The 23,189-nt window shown below is 39.5% G+C and overlaps 1 protein-coding gene across 1 annotated transcript; it reads right to left on the bottom strand.

The window, feature by feature from the left end:
• Positions 1-635: 635 nt before the first annotated feature.
• igfbp2b (insulin-like growth factor binding protein 2b) lies at positions 636-22,831 on the bottom strand. The gene is made up of 4 exons (XM_039683665.2): positions 22,351-22,831; positions 8,760-8,917; positions 4,327-4,467; positions 636-1,174 (listed from the first exon to the last, which is right to left on the bottom strand). The coding sequence occupies exons 1-4, from the start codon at positions 22,691-22,693 to the stop codon at positions 1,016-1,018; spliced, it is 801 nt and encodes a 266-aa protein (XP_039539599.1). The 5' UTR covers positions 22,694-22,831; the 3' UTR covers positions 636-1,015.
• Between the last annotated feature and the right edge of the window lie 358 nt (positions 22,832-23,189).

Below are 23,189 nucleotides of genomic sequence, written 5' to 3'. Positions count from 1 at the left end.
TAGCATATGTTCGAAAGACCACGAGAACAGAAGTCTATCAGCCGCCAGGAGCAGGGATGGCCAGATATTGAGTACCTGGAAGTGACAGCAATAATCGATTATGAAAATACACTTAACTTCAAAATCTATGATGCTGATTGAAGTTCAGAAATATGTGCCAAAATGGAGCCTTATTTTCAATTTATCCTTTGTTTCTGTCACATTTTAGGCCTCTGATTGGTTAGAGGGTTGACGATTTCCGCATAGCAACTTGCGTACATGGTGACTTTCAGCCCGAGGCAATTGAATGGAAACAAAAGTAGTGGTTTAGAGATGCATTTTAGAAATGTTTTGAATGCATGGTCTTAATGCAACACTCGTGCGGAAAGGACGCCAGTTCGATGCATATCTACAAACGGCACTTGAGTACTCAAGGTTGATTTATCAGTCGGGTACTCAAGTAGTCAAAATGGCCTCCAGCCTCTCAAGCACAGGTCCTCTCAAATCAGCCAACAAATCACGACCCCTCCGCTTTCTCTGACAACGAGTCACAATTTTGGGGAAGCAAAGCTCCTAATGTTTGTTCATTTGCAGTTTCTTTTATCCGTTTCTGGTGGCCAACGGTACTATAAATGCGCGACCATTTGTATTGGGGCTCCAAAAACAAAAGAGAGAATTAAACGGACACATCTTCACACCGAACAGCTGCAAATGCTGTACAAGCGACTCCCCGCAACCAGATTCAGTCACAAGATTAAAAGGCACCAGATGAGCCTATAAATAGGCAGAAAAAAACAATAACTCAGGGTTAAATTTGGAGTACAGTTATCTGGATTTGAGAAGTTTAACTACCTGTCCTTGAATAGTCTTTGCTGGCATGTGACTTTCCACACTCCTATTGACAATACAGATCATACTATTTCAAAAATACACACACACACACATACATGTACAGAATTACACACATGCACACCACTGTTGTACTCGCTTTTAACTATCCTTGTTTGTGACCCGGTGCGTCTCCCTGATGGAGCGTCTATTTCTGCTGGGCGGTGGGCGGTTCCAGCTCGGGACCGCCATAGAATTGGCTGCAGTTGGGGTCCCCCCTCACTTTGGGGGACGAGGATATCTGGACACCAGTGTAGGGGTTGACGCACCAACACTCGCCCCTCTGTCCGTGGTTGGACATGTGGCACTGGAACACAAGAGAGGGAAGATGATGAGAGGGGCGGGGAAAACCTGTGGTGTCGGGGGCTTAATGAAGCTCTTGGGCGAGTACGGGGTGGAGGCACTGGCCCAAAACAGCCCTCCCGCCTCATTTGTCCCTGCACGTCTCATTGACCCCTACTGAGCACTCCCAAAATGAGGTCATAATTGAACTGGACATAGCTGACGCTGAGACCCAAAAATGGCAAAAAACAGATTCTCAATTTTGTCCTCCAATGGCAAAGAACAAAAACTGACAGTTACAGTAATCGCAAGAGGAACAGGATGATTACAAAACAATTAAGTGTCGTGAGGTACACTGTTTTGAGCCCTGGGAACAGGGTTTGCATGTCAAAACAACATACCAATTTACATCTCTGGGACATGTTTGTCCTGGTTTAAGCTGCAACGTGTTATGTCAGGACATAGAAATATTATACCATAATAGTTAACTCACAAAGTTCTCGTTTATCAAATCTGTCAGCAAAATGTCAACTTTGTCTCCAAAAATGTTTCTCCTAAAATTCCTTTGTTTGGGCTGTCCGTAAATTAAAAACTGTAATCCAATAAAGTCCATGACATGCTGAATAACTAATCAAAATTACTGCATACATATTGCAAAGTGCAAGCATACATAAAAGTCAATTATAAAAATAAAAATAAACATAAAATTATATAATATAAAATTAAAATGATATAAAAAGAGCCTAGACATTAGACAAAACAATAGCTTGTATGTTTGTGTGTGTGTGTCAAGGGTATTGATACGAGTCAGTGATGCGCGGGTCAATGTATAAACAACCCGCAACCGACCGACGTTTTCAACTACCCGCCCGCAACTCGGACCGCAAAAAAAAAAACATTGTACTCGACCCGCTTCCTGACCGCATTTTTTTAAAGTAGTAAATGCTCATCGGAGCGTTATTGGGCCATATAGACGTGTAACAACACAGCATCGCAAGAAGACGTAGGCCTACACATAAAAAAGGCAAAGCCAGCACTTTGGTCATCATCTTTCATTATTTCAGCAAATGTCTCCCACACTTTTACTCTTTCTATTTGTGTGTTTGCGGAGCTTCCACTCCCCAGTCTTAACCTTTTCTCTTGCCGCCTCCATCTCTCTGCAGACTGTAGTGATCATCGTAGACACGGCCGGTTCGTGAACGAATCGTTCTTTTGAACCGGTTCTTTTTAGTGAACCGGTCGAACCAGTACACTCGAACTGAATCGTTCTGGCGTCTTGCGTCAGTGCTGATCCACAAGTTACTAAAGTTACTCACTTTCAGACATGCCTGACAGTCGCCTCCGAATCGAAATAAATCAATATCCTGAATTATATTTTACTCCAGTAACTCCAACAGTTCACTGAACCGAGACATGTTGCTGCCACTGTTGAGAGAAGTGATCAGCACGAGCAGCTGATACTGCGTATACCGAACGCACAGGGACAGCGGTTCTCGAATCACTATAGAACCGAGAACTGTTTAAACTGAGCTTGTGTGTTATCTTCATGCCAGTTATTCAGCCAATAATGTGTAGGGCTGTATATTTCATCAAAAACTGTGTCTAGTACTATATACAAATGTTTAATTGGCATCTTTTTTTCAAACGACCCGACCGACCGCGACCCGAATATCATTAAAAACATTTTTGGATGACCCGTAACTGCGGGTAACCGCAGGCACCCGCTCATTTCGGATCAACCCGCGCATCACTGATACGAGTGAGTAAAAGTTAGGCTAGTAAAAGGCTAATTTGTACGATCTAACTCGTACGAATTCGTATGATATGTCTAAACCCAGTGATGGGTAGGTTTAGGGGCGGGGTATTCGTACGAATTCATATGAATTGGGCAACTCGTAAAAAAAACTCGAATTCGTACGAGTGAGGTCGTATGAATTCGTACGATTTTTGCTAAATCGTACATATTTTACGAGTTGCCCTATTGGTATGAATGATTTAGCCACCTCGTAAAATTCGTACAAATTGCCGTGAGATCGGGTTGGTGTGTTTGTGTATAAAAATATAGATATATAAACTCTATGGTGACTAGACTGTATACATTAAGAGCTAAATAATGTATGTAGGTAGGTGGATCAGATCATTTGTTCATCACTTTTAATAGCAGACTTTAGTATCTTGTGACATTTTTTCTCAAGAACCTAAGAACCTTCAAAAGTATCCATCTATTTGCTTCTCATTTCATCTCATCAGGCTGCAAGGGATGTGTAAGAGACAGGTCATTAAGATATAAAAGAGATTACAGAAGAGTTCTCATTAGTGATTCTCTTTCCTCTGAGAACGTCACTACAAAGAAGGGCAAGCCACCCCACAGACAGGTTAGTCATTCAGCAAAATTTTCATTAGCTTGTAACTCTCAGCTCAGATACGGTTGCCTTGGCTTTGATAAAACAGCCTTCTGTGGAGAATGCGGGAATGTTTTATACACAGTTTCTCTTTGGCTCCATCTTTGTGTCATTATTGAACCTTCCATGTGGAATTGGATAATAAAACAGCAGGCTGCAGCAGATTGAAAGGTTGTGCAATGTCTCATATTCCTATTGCCCTATAGTGAAATTAACACCCGCCGCCATTCAAATGTGGGTACATGGTGTTCTAATCTACTGGTCAATGTACCAGGTGACCTGTAAAACATTTCAAACTGACAAAGGACAAAAAAACTTCATAAACTACTTGAATTTCCTTTTCATTCATTTACAGCTTTCATGTAATTCAAACAGTAGAGCGTTGGCGCCTGCACCACCAAGGTCGTTGGTTTGATTCCCAGGGAAAGCATGTAAATAATAAAAATGTAAATGTGCACCTTGGAATGCATTTTTTTTATTCATTTAGCTGACGCTTTCACCCAAAGCAACTTACAATTGCTATATATGTCAGAGGTCGCACGCCTCAGGAGCAACTAGGGGTTAAGTATCTTGGGACACATTGGTGTCTAAAAGTGGATTTGAACCCAGGTCTCTCACACCAAAGCCATGTGTCTTATCCACTGTGCCAACACCACCCCATAAATGGAAAGGTACATGGTAACTTATCTGGTGCATTTCAATTGGTATATTAAAATTGGGCATTGACAAGCTACCACTGTCTTCGAAATATTAATTTAAGTGTAGATCATCTCACCTGCTTAAGGTTGTACTGTCCTGTCTTGTCACAGTTGGGAAACTTCAGGTCATAGAGATTTTCCAGAGGCCCTTTGTTGTCATGGAACGTCATTCGGGAGATGTTCTCTAACACTTTATCCAGCTCCTGCTGACACTGGCTCTGTAAGACAACACAGACATACATTTGAGTATTTCTTCAACTCTTAAAACAGCCCAAAACACTTTTTTAGACTCTCACTAGTTTAAGTTTGTATACGAACAACGTCCAGAAATGGACGTACAAAAATACAGAGCAACTCTGTCATTTTCATATATTTTCTAATTTAACATTTCCACACAATCTCAAATTGTTTAATAGCATTCTATGATGAAAATGGCGTTTTTGGAATAAAATGGCAATCTCTTTTGTCTTGCCAAGGATAATTTCATAGTTAGCATTGTATGCATCCTAAATACACACAATTAAGTAATATTTTCACACTTTTTATATTAAATGCACAAGATTACAGCTTGAAATGCAAAAAATAAATAAATAAATATTGTGAGAAAAAAAAAAAACATTTCTGATGCCCATTACCGGGCATCAGAAATTCGCAAAACAAATTAGTAAAAGTAGTAAAACAAATGTAAATGTAAAAAAAATGCTGTGGATGTGTGAGATTTACCCTCACATTAAAAGTGTTTCATACATTACATCTAAAATCTTTATCATTTTCAAGCAATTCATGCATGCAACCAGAAATGGTTTATGATGATTTCACTCTATTTAAATGACTCTAGTTTAAAAACTAAAATCATTTTTATGATATGATATAATAAAATAAAATATAAACATAACAGGCATTCACAAAAAATAACTAGTAGCAAACGTGATGAAGGGACAGAGTTAATTTGAGCTTCATATAAAAAAAAGAGTTTGTTTTAATAAAAATTCTCGAAGAAACACGCATATAAGAAGCAGAGTGAGATAAACAGCAAGCCGGCGGCTTCATGAAACATTTATGTGGCTGATATTAATCTCCTACTCCAGCTAATTTTCTGGCCTGGTTCTACCTCCCCACCTCTCAACAAGGACAGGCATCGGCATCAAAGACCATTCTTGTCTCCCGTTCCTTCTCCGTTCCCTGTATCTCTCATGATGGCTGCTCCCTGCTTGGCCCGGGATAAGAGGGCACTGGGGGAAGAGGGCCTGCCAGGGATCTTATCCGTACCGTGCGGATGAAAAGTGCTCCATCACAAAGCAGTGAACAGTCCCCTGCTGTCATCGAACATGCCGTCACCCTGACATTCTCCTTGAATGTCTGCTTTTCATTGGGATATGTAATGGTTACACTACTGATTTATGACCCCCACAGAAAAGTTGTTTATTCGGTTTGGCTTTTATTACCCTACCATTATCACTGGTTTGAATTTTTATTGCCTTGGCTCCTTCTTTTTATTGCATCTACCTTATTTTAGTACTTTCCAACATCCATTTGCTTTATCAACATATCATTTAGCCATTTTTATTGTAGTTACTATAGCTTTCAGGTCAGCAAAACCAGAACCAGAGTGCTTCATAGTACAGCTAAATGTTGTCTCGGCTGTTGTTTGTTGATGGTCAGATCGATTGTCTTTTCCCAAACTATTTCTTGCACAATAGAATACGAAAATATGAGTGGATATACGGCTGTTTTCATCAATGCGCTTAAGGCGTCCTTTAAATAGTGAGGATATGCTAATATGTCAATGTAAAATGAGGAGACTTGATCTAAATAAGTTGTCATGCAAAACCAGGGCCAAAAACAGTGACTTCAGAAAATGTACTGGCCACAAATATTTGTTTTTACCAGCCATGAAACATCCTTATATATTAATCCTTATATATTAAATATTAATCCTTATATATTAATCCTTATATTTGTTACAAATTATTTAATCTAGAGCAGTGAATGATTTTATTTGCCTTTTGTTGTTTGATTAACATTAACAGACAGTAGAAGGATTATTAGGCTGCTGTCACTTTAAGAGTATGTTAATGCAATATATCCTAACCGAATACACATGTGTTTTTATTATATGTGTACTACGACACTTGTCAGATTTTTTAACATTAGGGGCCCTATCTTGGCACCCGGCGCAAATGACTTCGTACACTAACGCATGTATCATTCGTATTTTCCCTCCACAGACGCACGTCGGTAAACTAGGAAATGAACTTGCACTCCCTGGGCGGGTCGGCGAAAAAAGGAGGCGACTCGTGGCCTCAAGATACTATCTCGTGGCCTCAAGATAGTAACTTGTGGCCTCAAGATAGAGTTAGTATCTTGAGGCCACGAGTTACTATCTTGAGGCCACAAGTTACTATCTTGAGGCCACGAATTACTATCTTGAGGCCACGAGATAGTATCTTGAGACCACGAGAGAGTATCTTGAGGCCACGAGTTAGTATCTTGAGACCACGAGAGAGTATCTTGAGGCAACGAGTTAGTATCTTGAGGCCACGAGAGAGTATCTTGAGGCCATGAGTTACTATCTTGAGGCCACAAGTTACTATCTTGAGGCCACGAATTACTATCTTGAGACCACGAGTTAGTATCTTGAGGCCATGAGTTAGTATCTTGAGGCCACGAGATAGTATCTTGAGGCCACAAGTTAGTATCTTGAGGCCACAAGATAGTATCTTGAGGCCACGAGTTAGTATCTTGAGGCCACGAGAGAGTATCTTGAGGCCATGAGTTACTATCTTGAGGCCACAAGTTACTATCTTGAGGCCACGAATTACTATCTTGAGACCACGAGTTAGTATCTTGAGGCCATGAGTTAGTATCTTGAGGCCACGAGATAGTATCTTGAGGCCACGAGTTAGTATCTTGAGGCCACGAGAGAGTATCTTGAGGCCATGAGTTACTATCTTGAGGCCACAAGTTACTATCTTGAGGCCACGAATTACTATCTTGAGACCACGAGTTAGTATCTTGAGGCCATGAGTTAGTATCTTGAGGCCACGAGATAGTATCTTGAGGCCACAAGTTAGTTTTTTTGAGGCCACGAGTTAGTATCTTGAGGCCACAAGAGAGTATCTTGAGGCCACGAGTTACTATCTTGAGGCCACGAATTACTATCTTGAGACCACGAGTTAGTATCTTGAGGCCACGAGATAGTTATAATAATTTTTTTGCCAAAGTGGGACTAGGGGGGCTCCGCACAAACATTCCCTAGTGTTATTTTGCAGTTCAAGAAAACAATTGTGCCACTGACCAGAAAAAACCTGGTCTAAACTAAAGTCAGTGGCGCGCTGCACGTTGCCGATTTTAAATCGTATTTGGAAAATTACGAAAACTACCAGACATACCATTTATTTCAGCAAGTTTTACTTAAAACATTTTATGAAGTCAAGTCAAGTGAAGGCCAAGTATGGTAACCCATACTTGTAATTTGTCCTCTGCATTTAACCCATCCAAGTTCAGTGCACACAGATTAGGAGCAGTGAACACAGACACACACACACTGCGGCGCCCGGGGAGCGATTGGGGGTTAGATGCCTTGCTCAAGGGCGCCTCAGTCATTTCCTGTCGGTATTGAGAATTGAACCCATGACCTTCTGGTTACAAGTCTGACTCTCTAACCATTAGCCCACAGCTGCCTAAAAAAGTTATGAAAAAAGAAAACGACTTTCCAACTAAAGTAAATTGGCAAGAAAATGTGTCTATTGGCTAAGAACAGTCGATGATGCCATGATAGAGATGCTGATTGGGGTGAGGTCCTGTTGTAGTGGTCACTTGGCTAAGGATTTAAGAGTCCAGGTAAAGCATGGTACAATTCCAAGAAAAGTTAATTAACTCTGTGGATTTGTGTGATGGCCAAATTCGACAAGCACTGGCCCATTCCTCGTTTCAGCAAAGGCGGGAGCCGTTTGTTCTGTCTTGGGAATCCGATTGTGACTGTTTGCTATCACCGGGCAGTGTTTTAGACATCAGAAATCGCTGGCTAATTAGGTAACTAAGGAAATTATCATATGTTTTCAACTGAAAACCTAGCAAAAGTGGCATCAGAAACAGCCTTGATATGAAAAACACTCGAAAAACAGCTTACAGCTGTTTCTGCACAGTTCCAATCATGAAAATAACATACTGGAGCAATAAATTATACATTGACAAACAACCTCAGACCACAGAATTATAGCGACATCAAATTTAGAGGGTTGTACAAAGGACATACCGTAAATCTGAACCCCAGAAAACTGTGTTAGTTGTGTGTGTGTATTGTGTGTATAGTGTGAGCCCATACTGTTGTGTCTGTGGTGTGTTAGTCTGATAACCAGAAGAGGGCACTGCCGTACTGAACACAATGACATTCAAGGTGAATACAGATCTTTGTTTCAATGGGTCCATCATTCTCTGTGTTAATCTAAAGGCCCTTTCATACGACTCGCTTTAGTGTGCGCCAGTACTGAAGAGTGCTGACACTCACCTGTTTGGGGAGAAGGGTTTTGAGATCATCCTGGGGGCTGAACATCCTGTTCCTCTTACTGCTGTGATGCTGCTTCACAGCCATTTCCTTGTAGTGTTGGTAGTTGTTTTCTTTGCTGGTCTTCTTCATCAGAGGGGAGCGTGTGCTATTTACTTCTCCTGATGGAGGGAAGAGTAGGTTATAAAATGTGGGTAAAATTCAGAATTGAATCATTCACTCCCTCTCCCTCTCTCTCTCTCTCTCTCTCTCTCTCTCTCTCTCTCTCTCTCTCTCTACATAGTAACTCAAATGTTGTAGGACACGTTTTGAACAGGGCCTAAATTTAACACTCGCAAAGAGCCAAATGCGATTTAAAATCAGCGTTGACAGGTATATGACACAGTGTCAATTGCCAGTTGGCTGCTAACATTTTTATGAATCCTAACAATCCAATATTGTGTGTGTGTGTGTGTGTGTGTGTGTATATATATATATATATATATATATATATATATATATACACACACACGATATAAGTACATATGTAATTCATACTGAAAAGTGAACTATATTACGTTAAAAAATCAGAAATGCAATTGCAAAATTGTAATTTTCAATTACATTCTGAATGCTGCACAACTCTATCTGGTTAGATGTTGCTTAACAAATTGACATATTATTTATAGAAATTTGTATTATTGTTCTCGGGTCAAAGACCGCAAGTAATCTTTTTAGTCAATAAAAACAAACCCTGGATCAGTGCTCTGGCAGAGCATCAAAGCATGGCAGAGAAAAAAAGTTAAAGGCTGGGATTAAAGACAGCTCCTGATTCCGATAGGCACAGAGGCCTGTGAAGAGATATGTGCCTTTTAAGTCAAACCATGCCTGGCAAATCACAAGCGAACTACTAATAACATACTATATAGCATACTAAGTATAGTTCACCCAAAAATGACTTTCATTGTATGGAAAAAAAGACATTTTCAAAATATCTTCTTTTGTGTTGCACAGAAGAAAGAAAACCATACAGATCCAAGGGCACAGATACAATCCTTCTATACAATCTTTTGCAAAAAATAAATAAATAAAGCTTTATAGGTTTTAAACGAAATGAGTATATGAGTAAATAATTATTTTTAAAAAAGGTTAAAGGAGTAGTTCACTTTAAAAAAAAAAAAAAAAAAAAAAAACTTTTGTTGATAATTTACTCATCCAAGATATCCATTCTTTCTTCAGTCGAAAAGAAATTAAGGTTTTTGGTGAAAACATTCCAGGATTTTTCTCCATATAATGGACTTCAATGGGAACCAAACGGTTCAAGGTCCAAAAGACACTTTCAGTACAAACTGCAAACTGTTCAAAGGGCTTTAAACGACACCATACGATGAATAAGCGAAACGATCGCTCATTTGAAAAAAAAAAAAATTACGTTTTATAAGCTCAAATGTTCGCCTTGCTCTGTTCTGTGATGCACGTTCGTGACTCTCCAGTTCGAACTCGTTTATCAAAATGAACAAATCTTTTTCGTGTCATTTGGTTCATTCAACAAACGAAATGAATGAGTTGACTCTGGAAAAGATTTGTTCATTTTCATGAACGAGTTCGAAAAGGAGAGTCATGAATGCGCATCACAGAACAGAGCAAGGCAACCATTTGAGCTTGTAAAACGTAAACTTTGTTATTTTTTTTATATGAGCGATGGTTTCTCTTGATAAGACCCTTATTCATCGTCTAAAATTGCTTAAAGCCCTTTGAACAGTTTGCAGTTTGCACTGAAACTGTCTTTTGGACCTTGAACCGTTTGGTTCCCACTGAAGTCCATTATATGGAGAAAAATCCTGGAATGTTTTCATCAAAAACCTTCATTTCTTTTCGACTGAAGAAAGAATGACATGGACATCTTGGATGACATGGGGGTGAGTAAATTATCAGCAAAAGTTTTTTGAAAAGTGAACTACTCCTTTAAGGCCGGGACACACTATGCCGGACGTCAGGCTGTTTTTGAGAGTTGGCCGTGTTTGTTTTCCGTTTTTTTTTAGCCGATTCAGCATGTTGATCGAGAGAGAGAGAACTCTGATAGGATGTTCAACTTGGGTGCATGAGAATTAAAGTGAAAGTGTTGAAAGTGAGCAAAGAAGTCAAGACAGAAGGCTGTTATAATTTACAACATCTTACCTGAGCAATTGAATATTTTCATAATAACATGAGCTGACTAGAATGAAAAAAGTGATCAGCGTGATTGATATTCAAAGCGGTAAGCAAGCGCTACTTAGTTTGCATGCAGTCCAAGTTTTGGTTTCCCTTTTTGAATGACAAAAATAGACTTTTGATACCCAGCTGATATAGACAGATATTTCCATGCACACAGACGCAGAACGCACAAGCTGTAAGGTCAGTCACCTGACCTATAGTCCTTTAGGTGTGTTCAAGTGCAGCTTTTTGGACGAGACGCAGCCAAGGAGAGGTGGCAACACAGTAAGCTTTCATCGCAACTAGTTCTTTGATGTGGGCTTGGCGTGTCCCAGGCTTTACATGTACCTCTTGGTAACATCACTTGCACAAAGCGGGTCATTTGGACTCTAGCTGGCCCTATGAAACTCCCACCTGCATTCAGATGTGTTCTAGGTCTGACCCATCGACATTAAAAAGCAGAAACTCAGGCAATGAGCCCAGAGCTGCTAGCATGATGTCAGCGTAGGGCAAGTATGAGCCTAGAGATCTGAAGGAGGGTGATCGCTCTGAGCATTGTCCAGCATTGAATACTGCGGTCTAATGTTTCAAGCCCAATTGTGAGGAACAGACCTAAGAATAGTGTCTGAAATAGCGGGTGACTTTGTTTCCAGAGTTTGCCTCACTGAAGACATTATTGGCGGGCGTGCTTCAGCAGACACCTGCCATTACATATCCTCAGAAGCATCCCTGTTCCACACTCTCATCCCTGGGCCTACACCAGCAACACTTCCCACTCACAGTTCCTCTCTCTTTCCAAAGGCTTAGTGTGTGGGCTGTGCGGTTGGGGAGTGGACAGGAACTCTTTTCAGGACTTGGGCCGTTTTCTCTCTCGCTTCTCCCAAGGAAGCATGACATGCTGTTGAAAAGTCAAGTGCGACTTGTGAATTAACATACGGATTCTGATCCAAAACCTAGTGAGGTATCTATGTAGAGGCATTTTGAGGCATCATTGACATCCGTCCGGCACAAAACCTGTTCCAGCAGGAAGATTTGTGTCGATTTTCAAATCATCCAAGCTCAAATTGAATCTTTTCATCATATAAAGCGATCGTGTCTCTTCAAAACATATTGACTAAAGCGCTCAACTCATCTGGATTAGTTTTACGATCTTTTGAAGATGACCAAAAATCTTCCGGGTTTGGAACGACATGACGGAATTTGAATAATGAACTAATTTAACGACCACTTCATTTTCATTTCATTTAAAATGAAACATGATCATTATAATCAAGACAAAAATCTGTAAAAACATCATACAGATAGAATAATCATTACATACATCATCTATAAGGAAAACAAATCAAGGTCATTTCTGCTCTGGTTGTATGCTACCACCCATAATCAAACACTTCAAATCTTTCACTACTGATTTGGTTTAATCTATGCATACTTCTTCAATGAGCTTAAATGGCAAGCTCTCTCCAGGATTTATCGAAATGCAGAGGTCTGACGGCAGGATTATAACTGGTTGTATTGGTTTACATTACACAATCTACTGATATACAAACATGCACTCTGCGACATGCAACATGAACCTCTTGTAACCAGTAAGCTATGGTCAATTTGTGGATGAACTGAGGCCCACTGCATGCTGGGAAAACAACCCAAAGACACTGACATTGATTGAAACCTCTTCGCAGTTTACCCGTCTGGTTAAACATTTACAGAAAACGCTCTTTCAACCCACACGGCTACGAAGAGGGAGCCGAGCAGCCATGTTGTTTTTCCAAACAGGCTGCAGTGAGCACGCTGGCTCTCAGAATGTATCTGCATGAAAAAGTAATGCAAGAAAAACATATGCAGCTGTGATGCCCGAGAAGCCGGCTTGTATTTGACGCTTTTTCTTACTTGCGTAACCGTGTGGCCTTTTGTAAAGGTTGTAAACTTCAAGGACTCCCTGTACCACGGCGGCACAAAATAACAGTGTAGAATGTAATTTAATTTCCTTTCTTCTGTGGAACTGCACGACTCACAGGAAAGCTATGCCAGTGTCCGGCAAAACAAGACCAGGTGTGGGAGAGTTTTGCAAAAACTAATTGTTGGTTTTGGTGAGTGCAGAATGGCTTCCCTTGGGCAGGTACAAGAGGTTTTTGGAATTCAAATTTGATACAGCTTTTGTTTGGCCTGGCACATCGTAAGGTTACTTGAAATAGAGTTTAAAGTCCCCCTGAAATCAAAAGAATATGTTAGCCTTGCTGTAATCTATAAGCTAGTGTGCTCCAAAAATAAAATTCTCAACTTACAGTCTCTAATATGGATCAATGATTTGGATGGCATCATCACTCTGCACTTCAGCTTCTCATCAGATTTTCTGTCCAATCAACGTATCTCTAGTATCTGAAGTATCCCACTCCCAACACCATAAATAGACGCTGAAACTGCGGCTGAAATCGGTCACTTGTTCACACGTTTACTATTTTTCTACATGGTGAATGGCGCACTGTGCACCATATAAGGGGACAAGAAATGATTCAGGTAGTGTATGCTTTCCATTGGGGCGAATGAAGTCTTGTTTCACGTTAATTTCACAGTCTGCTCCGGTCCAGAGACTTGAAAGCAGAGAGGTTCATATGAGTCTGCGACTCGGCGCATACCAGAAAACTCTTAAACCCATTTAAATTCTGCAAAGATTGCTATTTTTAACACAAAATGGAAAAGAAATGCATTACAGAGCACAACGGCTCATCAAACAATTGCCAAACCTCATTGGTTCTAGCTGATATGCTGCGTAACACGAGAACGAAACTCATTGGTTCTCACACGTGAAGCAAACATGCTTGAGCTTTCATTTACCACAACTTAAGTGTGAGTTGATGAATGTGAATAAAATCTTAAATTCGTGTCTCTTTACGATCTCTTTATGAACCGTCAAATTTCAGTTGCGTAGCTGTCAATGGAGGGAGAAAAAAGCTCTCAGATTTCAACAGAAATATTTTCATTTGCATTCAGGAGATAAACTAAAGCCTTAGGTTTGGAACGACATGAGGGTAAGTAATAAATGACAGAATTTTGGAGTGAACTATCCCTTTAAAGGTTAACTAAACTTTTAACCAACTTTTTTTAGCCTGTAAAAACGGGGCTTTTTTTAATGCTGATCATTGATTCGAGTAACTTTTTGGACATTTGGGTGTTTTATTTCTACAATATATGGAGTAAAAACTTCTTAGTGCTGCCCTCTTCAGGTTGAACGGTGGCTACTGGAGTTGAATTTTCCTATTGGATGTTTGCGGTTCTTCATGACGTACTCAGGTTTCAGCTCACCACGCCATTAGCACGAGCTACCAAGCCCTCGGCAGTTTAAAAATCATCTTTTTTCGTCAAAACCACTGCAAGTCAAGAGTTGGAATTACGAGCTTTGAAAACAATCAGGATAGAGTATTTTCCCAAACCCCCGACACGCTCAGCCCCGCCCTCGGTTAGTCCCCTCTATCTTCGCTGGGGTCGCCCATTTTTTTTAGCATTTTTCAAATATTGCCAGTGGGTGGAGTCAGGCTCTGACTAGGGGTTTAGTTACCCTTTAAACTAAACTGAAAACTGATAATATAAATATAAAAGATAATTCAAAGTATGAATAAACTATAGGCCTATAAACAAAACTAAAATAACATTGGAAGAGAGCTCGAGTTTGGTCCAAACAAAGTGTGAAAACATCTGTAAGAGCTAGTTGACTTATTCCCCCAATGCTTACCACTTCTTCTACTGTTCTGTCCTACAGGAACTTTCACTGGTGTCCTCTATCTGTCCTCTACATCATTGAAACATCTGTTCGGTGTCTTAGTATTTCGCACTCTCTCTGATTCCACTTAAGAAAATCGTTCTGAGAAGTAATTTGTCACTGGGAGCCTCTGGGAGCACTTCCCCATTTTTGTTTTACTCCCCCCATTTGATGAAAAAGCGTTTAAGATTTCATTCAACCTAAACTAGCCTCGCTGAGCCTCTTCTCAATATACAGTGGATCGTGCCAGCACATTTCTCTGTATTTCTCTTCAACTCTCCCTCTTTTATCTTTTCTGTAATTGCATATGCAAAGACTAAACAGCAATGTTGTACGGTCATAAATCAGAGGCCTACTGAGGGAGCCTCGATGATTCAACAGCCACTGTGCACAAAGGAAATGTTCTCAGCAGACGAATGAGATTCAGTCCTCGATTCTGCTTTTGCGTGTATGTGCTTCTTCTGATCATTTCTATACACTAAACACAGATTTCAACAACAACAAAATGTAGTATGAGATGCCGGTAAATGAAGCACTGCTATTTCTCACGAGTCTTGCAGGCATTCAAAAGTGTTGCTCGTAAATATACTGAACAAGAACTCAATAATAATATACCATCACAGCATTTAAATAAACATCAAATTGAACAGTCCTGTTATCCACTTTTTATAATCAAAACATGCTCACATTACAAGAAAATATCAATATATTGTTAACAGTTATTTCAAATTCATAACACTGACATGTTCAATAGTGCAAAGTGTAAAAAAAAATGTCTTTCACTAATATGCACATCCAAATTTAGGGTGTGTTTACATGACAGATGTACTAAAAACAGGAATGTTTTTCCTCCTTTTTTAACGTACAGATGACAACATTGTCAAAACGATCCCAGTTCACACGTATTGTGACTGTATTATGCTTCCGGGCCAGTAGTTGGCGATGTTACTTTGTAAAGAAGCACTACGCGCCTGCAGACTATGTACTGAACATGTAAAACACATGCGCATGACGTCACAGTTTTCACAAATTCGTGTTTTTTGTATAGTTTACACGGAGATGATGAGACGCTTTAAAATCCGCTTTCAGAACCTTGCATTTCTATACCCACAAAACGCTGTTGTCGTTTAAATAAATGGCCAAAACGCATAATTTTGCCTCAGTTGCGTTAATATGAATAATTCTTGAAAATTCTGTTATCATTTACTCATCTTCATGTAATTGCGAACCTGTATCTTATATATATATATATATATATATATATATATATATATATATATATTCCTGTGTTCCTCAACAGCAAGCAATTTGATAATCAGTTAGAATTTGACAAATAGCATTAAAGTTTTAGACAAAGTTTTCCTCAGGAAATGCCTTGGATTCATTTTGTGAAGCAGTGTTGATCTTCACTTGGCTCCATAGCAACTACAGCCTCCCGAGTGTCAAGAACTGCCTGAGCTTGAGCATTTGACAAGTAGTTGAGCAACAAACTTATAAAACAAAGTGCAGTGCTAAGCTTGGGTCTCAGGAATATGCTTTGCTATGTAAGCTACCATAGTTTACTGAAATAATGTCCAGCCTCCATGATGATCTCAAGCCTTTTTGGAGATATTTTAGAGTGTATATACCTGTTGCAGTCGACATTGACATTTTCAATAGTGTATCAGTCAGGCAGGCAGCCAGATTTATAGCAAGTAATGAAAGATAGCTGGATGTGTCAGACTGTGTATTTTGCTGACGCTTCTTCATCTCTCCAGTCTGTGGGGTGGGTTGTCGGGGATGGCCTGAGGTAAAAAGAGGCAAGGAGTTTTTTTTTTTTTTTTTTTTTGTTATTTCAATTGCTTGTTTGACACCCATGACACTCCAGATGCCCTGGGGTAAAAGTAAAGTCATGGCGCCTATATGAAGCCTTTCTAGTGTCACAAGTCTCAACAAGCCGCCACCCAAAGCACTGGAAAGGTGTTGAAGAGAGCGTGTTTCTGCATATCAGACCTCCGAGGGTTCCGAACGAAAAAGACTGAAAAACAAACATGAGATATAAACCGATAGCTTGAATAAACTTTATGGTGGCGAGGAGGCTGGATTTTCTGGAGGGAATCGGTGCAAAATTTACATTTGCATCTTTCTATTTGCTTTTATCTAATGACCCATGGCTGTCTTTGCAATCCCAGTGTCCATTTTATTTTAAAGTATATTGATCAGTATAATTTCCAATATATCTGACTTATTTATCAGACAGACGTTTCCAGGTTTTGTGTCATTTTATTAGAAACAACGTAAAGTACATTGACTGATGCCCACAATGAGCAGTGTACAAATAATCGCTTATTCAAAATATTAATAAATAATATAAATAGTATATAATACTAAAATAACACCATTTTGTAAACTATGTAAATAATACTACAATAGCACCATCTTGTAGCAAACCTGCTGTTAAAGTAATAGATGGCTCAAAGGTATTTATTAAGTCATTACCCTCATGTTTTACCAAACCATTATGATTTTCATACTCCATGAAGCACAATAGAAGAAGTTGATGCTGCTTTGTATGCCACACAAAGAAAAAAAGTGATCATAAAAGTGGTTGTTACAACTTGCACTATGGCCACGTCCACACGAAGCCGGTGTGTTCCCTATCCGATATTTTTTTCCTCGATCTAAAAAAAATCTGTAATCACTGCGTCGTCTCAAGAAATATCTGCATACACACGAAACCACTAAAACCGACTGAAAACAGTGTAGTATATATGCCAGACCAGTGTGGGGCGCTGTAATTCTGCCACAGAGATACACTATACACGGAGAAGAAGACTTTGAGCATGCGTAAAAAAAATAGCAGTTTCACTCTCCCAAAACGCCGGATCCGTGTGGACGAAACGCCAATACGATAAAAAATGTATACGTATACAGCGAAACGCGTCTTCGTGTGGATGGGCCCTATATTTCAAGTATTCTGAAGTCATATGATAATTATGTGTGAAGCACAGACTAAAATTACGCCATTTTGTAATAAAACACAAACTGGACTAATAAAAAATTTACTTTGGTTGAGGGGTGGATTATTGAATAAAAGCTTAAATTTCTGGATGGGTGGATGGATGGATGGATGGATGGGTGGGTGGGTGGATGGATGGATGGATGGATGGATGGATGGATGGATGGATGGGTGGGTGGGTGTGTGGATGGATGGATGGGTGGGTGGGTGGATGGGTGGATGGATGGATGGATTGAAAGCGGATTGTCACCAGTCATGTGCGGAGCTTCCCGCCTCTCTCTTACGTAAGATTAGGAGAGAAATCTGGAACCGCTCCTTTGGAGAGACTGTTTATGATTTATGGAGATTACAGTGGACACACATCTGTGTTCAAACACCATATAAAAGTGATTTTTGCATAATAGGCCACTTTAAAGTGCCATGCTAAAGGTCACAATGATAGAGGTCCTCAGATGTGTACTAGGAATATGTTACATGAATAATGGTCATTCACACACATTGCAACATAATTTTTAAAAAAAATCCATATTCAAGACTTCTTGTAGCAGATCCAGGGTTAAAGCCAAGGGAGCATTATGCAAGCCGGCATTTGTGCACCACTTAAGTGTCATTACTAAAGATGTTCCTCTAATCAGGTCCTACAGCACGCTGGATCATGTCGACATAAGAACAACGCTAACTACAGGTGGTGCAATATGCTCGCAGTTGAGGCCACGCACAAATCTACACTCAGCGCAATCATGCCAGATGATTCTGAATCTAATTCAACACTCAGTACAGAGTGAGCTTTCTTTTGAGATTCATTGTGCCAAATCACCAGTTAGTTAAAGCTACACTGATGAGAGCACAATAATGCAAAATGAATACCTCTCGGCGTGTTGTGAACACAAAGATGAGGATCAGAGTTCCTGCATGTAGCACCTTGTATGAGTTTTCATAATTGCAACATTCATTGTTCACTGCATTAATTAGTCTTAATAGACAACATAATTGCTATTCATTAGATCAGAAATTAATTGGTGTTAATCAGCAGAAACAGGGTCAGTACTGGGCCAGAACGGGTCTAGCCTTTGCTAGCAAGATTTCCACGTGACTTTTAATCATACTCACTCACAAGACTTACTGGTTTGATGCTGATTTTGAATTATTTCCACAGAAAACACACAGACAAATGTGCTTAGTACTGACCGTAACAAGCAAAGGAATTGAAGATCGGATTTATATTTGTTTTGCGGAGATACATTTATGTGGCCCAGTGTATATGGACCAGTTTGAACAAATCAGGTCAGTAAAGACACATGAAGTAACCCAGTATGAACTGGCTATTACACTGTAAAAATAAATGTGCTTTATCTAATCAATAAAATTGTGGCACCAGATTACAAGCAATATTATTAATTAAATTGAACTAATTAGAATTGAGTAATAATTAAATCAAATTATTCCTTTAAAGTTAACCATTTAAAATGAGTCTGAATTATCTGAATAACAGACAGACGTGAAAGATTAATTATTTTATATTATCTTTATTTTATATTGCAAACATTGAAGACATCTGATGTTAACAAGCAGAATCACTGAAGGAGAAAACCGTATTTTTAAAACAAACCTAAAACAAACACTGATCACCATAATGGTGACTTAAATATACTTTTTTGTACGTTTTACGTTTTACGTTACCTTTTAAGGAATTAATTTGATTAATTATTACTCAATTCTATTCTTAAATTTAATTAATAATATTGCTTGTAATCTGTTGCCACAACTATTTTGATTAGATAAAGCGCATTAATTTTTACAGTTGTGATTATAGGCTGATTGTCCAAGTTGAAGGGTGATTTTTTTTGCACACACAAAAAAAGTTATCATAATAGTCCATGACTCATACACTATATTTCATGTGTTCTGAATCTGAAGACATGCTATAGCTTTGTATGAGCAAATTTAACGGCGTTCACGTCAGCAACAGATAAGAGCTGCATTTTATTTATCGTCAGCTTCAAAATCAAGGGGAGAAATAGGAAAGAAAAATCCACCTCGAATGCGTTTCGGAGGGCATATCAGGTATCCGATCAGTGAAAATCCATAAAGTGACCAGGTATAAACAGGCCCAAAGAAAATAATACAGGGCCAGAAAAACATGAAGGGGAGTAAAGGTGAATTTTAATTTGAACTATCTTTAGAGCTGGCAGTATTTTCTCTTCATTAGAAACCTGCATTGGAAAGGGGTGGAAATGAGCAGATTAATTGCCGGTGCTGGGCAACCCTGTTGCTTTTGGTATCCCAAAATACACCATTCAGACAATGCATGGACAGTATAGTGGGGCATATTCACAATGGTGCTTGCAAAAGTCCAATTTGTGCAGGGCGACATTAGCCTTTCACCACTGATTTCTTGGAAAATTCAACAACACAACAGTAAAACGGCTGCCAGTTAGTTTCAAAGTGGGGCATTTGGCTCAGTTTAGACATCAGTAATTTGAAAATTCTTTATTTTATTAGAAATCTAGGTCACATATTTCAGTTGTATGTCAAAGGTTTGGAAGCGCTCATCCTGGCCTCTAGAGCAAAAGAGACGACCTCTGATGATACCCGAATGAGATCTGACTAATGATGTTATCAAGGCAAAAGGCAGCATTGTGCAAGATACATTATAGGACTATGTTCTTACAGCCATATTCAGAAAGGACTAGTTGTCCCTGAGAAAGTTTCAATTTCAAAGAAATGCATTTTTTTCCTCGTACAATCTTGTAAAAAAAAAAAAAAAAAAAAAAGGAGGGATGAAACTAATGTTTTCTGGCTAACACAATCTGTTTAGTGATCCATGTTGTCGAAAACCCTGGGAAAAAAATGATTTAAAAAAATAATTGCTTCTCTGGGGACCACTGGATTAAAAAAAAGACAGAGAGAGAGAGAGGCTGATATGAATAAAACGAGAAAGAAGGGCAAACACGTCACAGTGTCAACAGTTTAAAGGGATAGTTCACTTTGAAATTAATTGTTGTTATGTCTTAGCTTACCTCAAGGGCATCCAAGATGTAGGTGTCTTTGTTTCCAATCCACAGTATTTTCAATATTGATATTTTTAGGTCAAATCGTTGTTGTCTGTCAGTCATATAATGGAAGTCTATGGTCACCACCTCAAAGAGCATGCACAGAGAAGTCAAAATTAAACATGATTTATTGACTCGTAAATGTAAGTACACACTGATGGCCTAAGACACGAAACGAGCAGTTTGTGTGAGAAAATGAACAGTATTTATATCGTTTATTTTTAACGAACATTATTTATATCGGTCTGGAAGTGATCTCTTGCGCGTGTACGTCACTCATTGTTTACACAGAGATTTCGGAAGTTTTACTTTTCACTGTGAAGATCTAAACATATTTAGATTAGATATATCGAAATCGTCTTCCATTGCGATTTCCTGTATATCTAAATATGTTTAGATCTTCATGTGTACTTACATTTACGAGTCATTAAATCATGTTTAATTTGGACTTCCCTGTGCATGCTCTTTTAGGAGATCCCCATAGACATCCATTATATGACTGATAGACAACAACGGTTTGACCTAAAAATATCAAAATTGAAAACCAGACACCTATATCTTGGATGCTCTTGAGGTAAGCTAAAACATATCAAAAATTAATTTCAAAGTGAACTATCCCTTTAACAGGTGCTTTGTTTGCTTACTGAGGAGATCTGTGGACCCGTGCTCAACTGAATTTCAACACTGGTCATCCCATTTCCCTTCAGTTTCAAAAACAATGTTATATATCTCCAATTGCTACTAAAACAGGTATAAAGAAGCAGACCTCAAAAGTCTAAGGCTAAAAAAGTCTAAGTCTAAGGCTGTCGCTGCTTACTGATCTGCTTACTGATTAACCATAACAATAAAAGCATGGCTAAAGCACCATCTTCTAACCTAAGTAAATATAAGTTCCCACAGATTTTTACAATGAATTTCCATGTTTACAAGTTGTTTGTGACTACCAGATAACATAACAAGAAGAATTTGGGCCTGCAGTGACTACAGAAACGTCCATTATTTTTCCAGCCACATTCCCATCGGCAGCAACCTGCAGCATTGAAAGAACTGAACCCAGAACACACACACACACACACTATACTTGTGTATTCCTTCTAAGATAATAAGAACATAAGTAGAGTGCTAAAGAATAAAATATTATTTATTTATTTAGGCATTTAGGCATTTGCCCATGTTTTAAAAGTTTATGTTATCAATTTCTGTCCAGAAATGTCCACTGCTTTTTTAATATTGCATTAATTCCCATGACTTTCCCAGAGAAATCTAAATTTTGACAATGTTTGACATTACCATGTTTTCCATGACTATGTGGGAACCCTGATCTCAACTAGATCAAGCCAAGATCAAGTATGAGCAGATGCAGTTCACCAGAAGCAGTTCAGACAGAAGTTGGTGATCTAACAAAGGGGCTGTATAAACAATCAAACAAGATGGTGGAGAAAAGGGTGCCACAACAAAGACCCTGCACTGATTTTTGACTCAGTGTTGATTCCCCCAAGTCCTGACACATGAAGAAAAGAGGAGACATCAAAGTGCAACATCATCCGCACTTGCATGCGTACATTTTGTCTGCGGTTGTGCATCATTACATGTTCACAAAGTCTTGAGACTCACCACTGTGTCCTGACTCCTGGTTGGTCATGGTGGGCTCCAGGTCCACTTTGTTCTCGCATCGTCCTTGTCCCTGTATCAGCTGTTCCAGTGGTAACTCTGAATTCGCGCTCGGGTAACACCTCAAACCGCTCCCGCATCTCGGCGTATAGACGCCGCACAACTCGCCCTTCTGCCGTGCGCAAACCGGACAGCAACCGCAACCCGGTTCCCTGACAATCTCGCAAGAGGTGGTGATTTTGGGACACGCCGCCTGGCGCTCCGCGGTGCAGCTCGGGCAGCGGAACACGATCTCCCCGACCGAGCCGTGCAGGAGCAACAAACTGCAGAGCAATGCACAAAACATGGCGTTATCTTTAAAACTGACAGATGTCGAGATTCTGCAGGCGACTTCAGGTGGAAAAGTAAAAGTGCGTTTGGGGACAGGTGAGGTTCGCCGGAGAACTCTGCTGGGTCCTATTTGCTGTCATGTTACTCCGACATGACATCACGTCAAAACCTAGTCAAAGTCAAATAAGAGTCGATATAGTCGGACTGCAGGGCGTGCAGGCTGTTTCATCTGCGAAAGATACGCTGTTTTGGATGAATGTTTGTTATGATTGATCCTATTGTCATGTGTTTCTTAAGTTGAAATGACCAGTAACCATAGCCAAAACAACAGCATTCGCCTTTGTTTATTGTTCTAACAACAGTGTGCGATTTAAACATCGATTTGATTGGAAGGGCATTTTATGGAAGCTTGTTTCCTCCACTGAATAAAAAATAAAAGAGGTAGCCTAATTGTGACTTTTTATCTCATAGTTCTGACTTTTTTTTTCTCGCAATTTCAAGTTTATATCTCG

Source organism: Pimephales promelas, chromosome 7, assembly GCF_988280905.1.
Source record: "Pimephales promelas chromosome 7, fPimPro1.hap1.1, whole genome shotgun sequence".
NCBI classification, from domain to species: domain Eukaryota; kingdom Metazoa; phylum Chordata; class Actinopteri; order Cypriniformes; family Leuciscidae; genus Pimephales; species Pimephales promelas.
The sequence above is the reverse complement of the archived record's forward strand: the minus strand, read 5'-3'. Positions and strand labels throughout refer to the sequence as shown.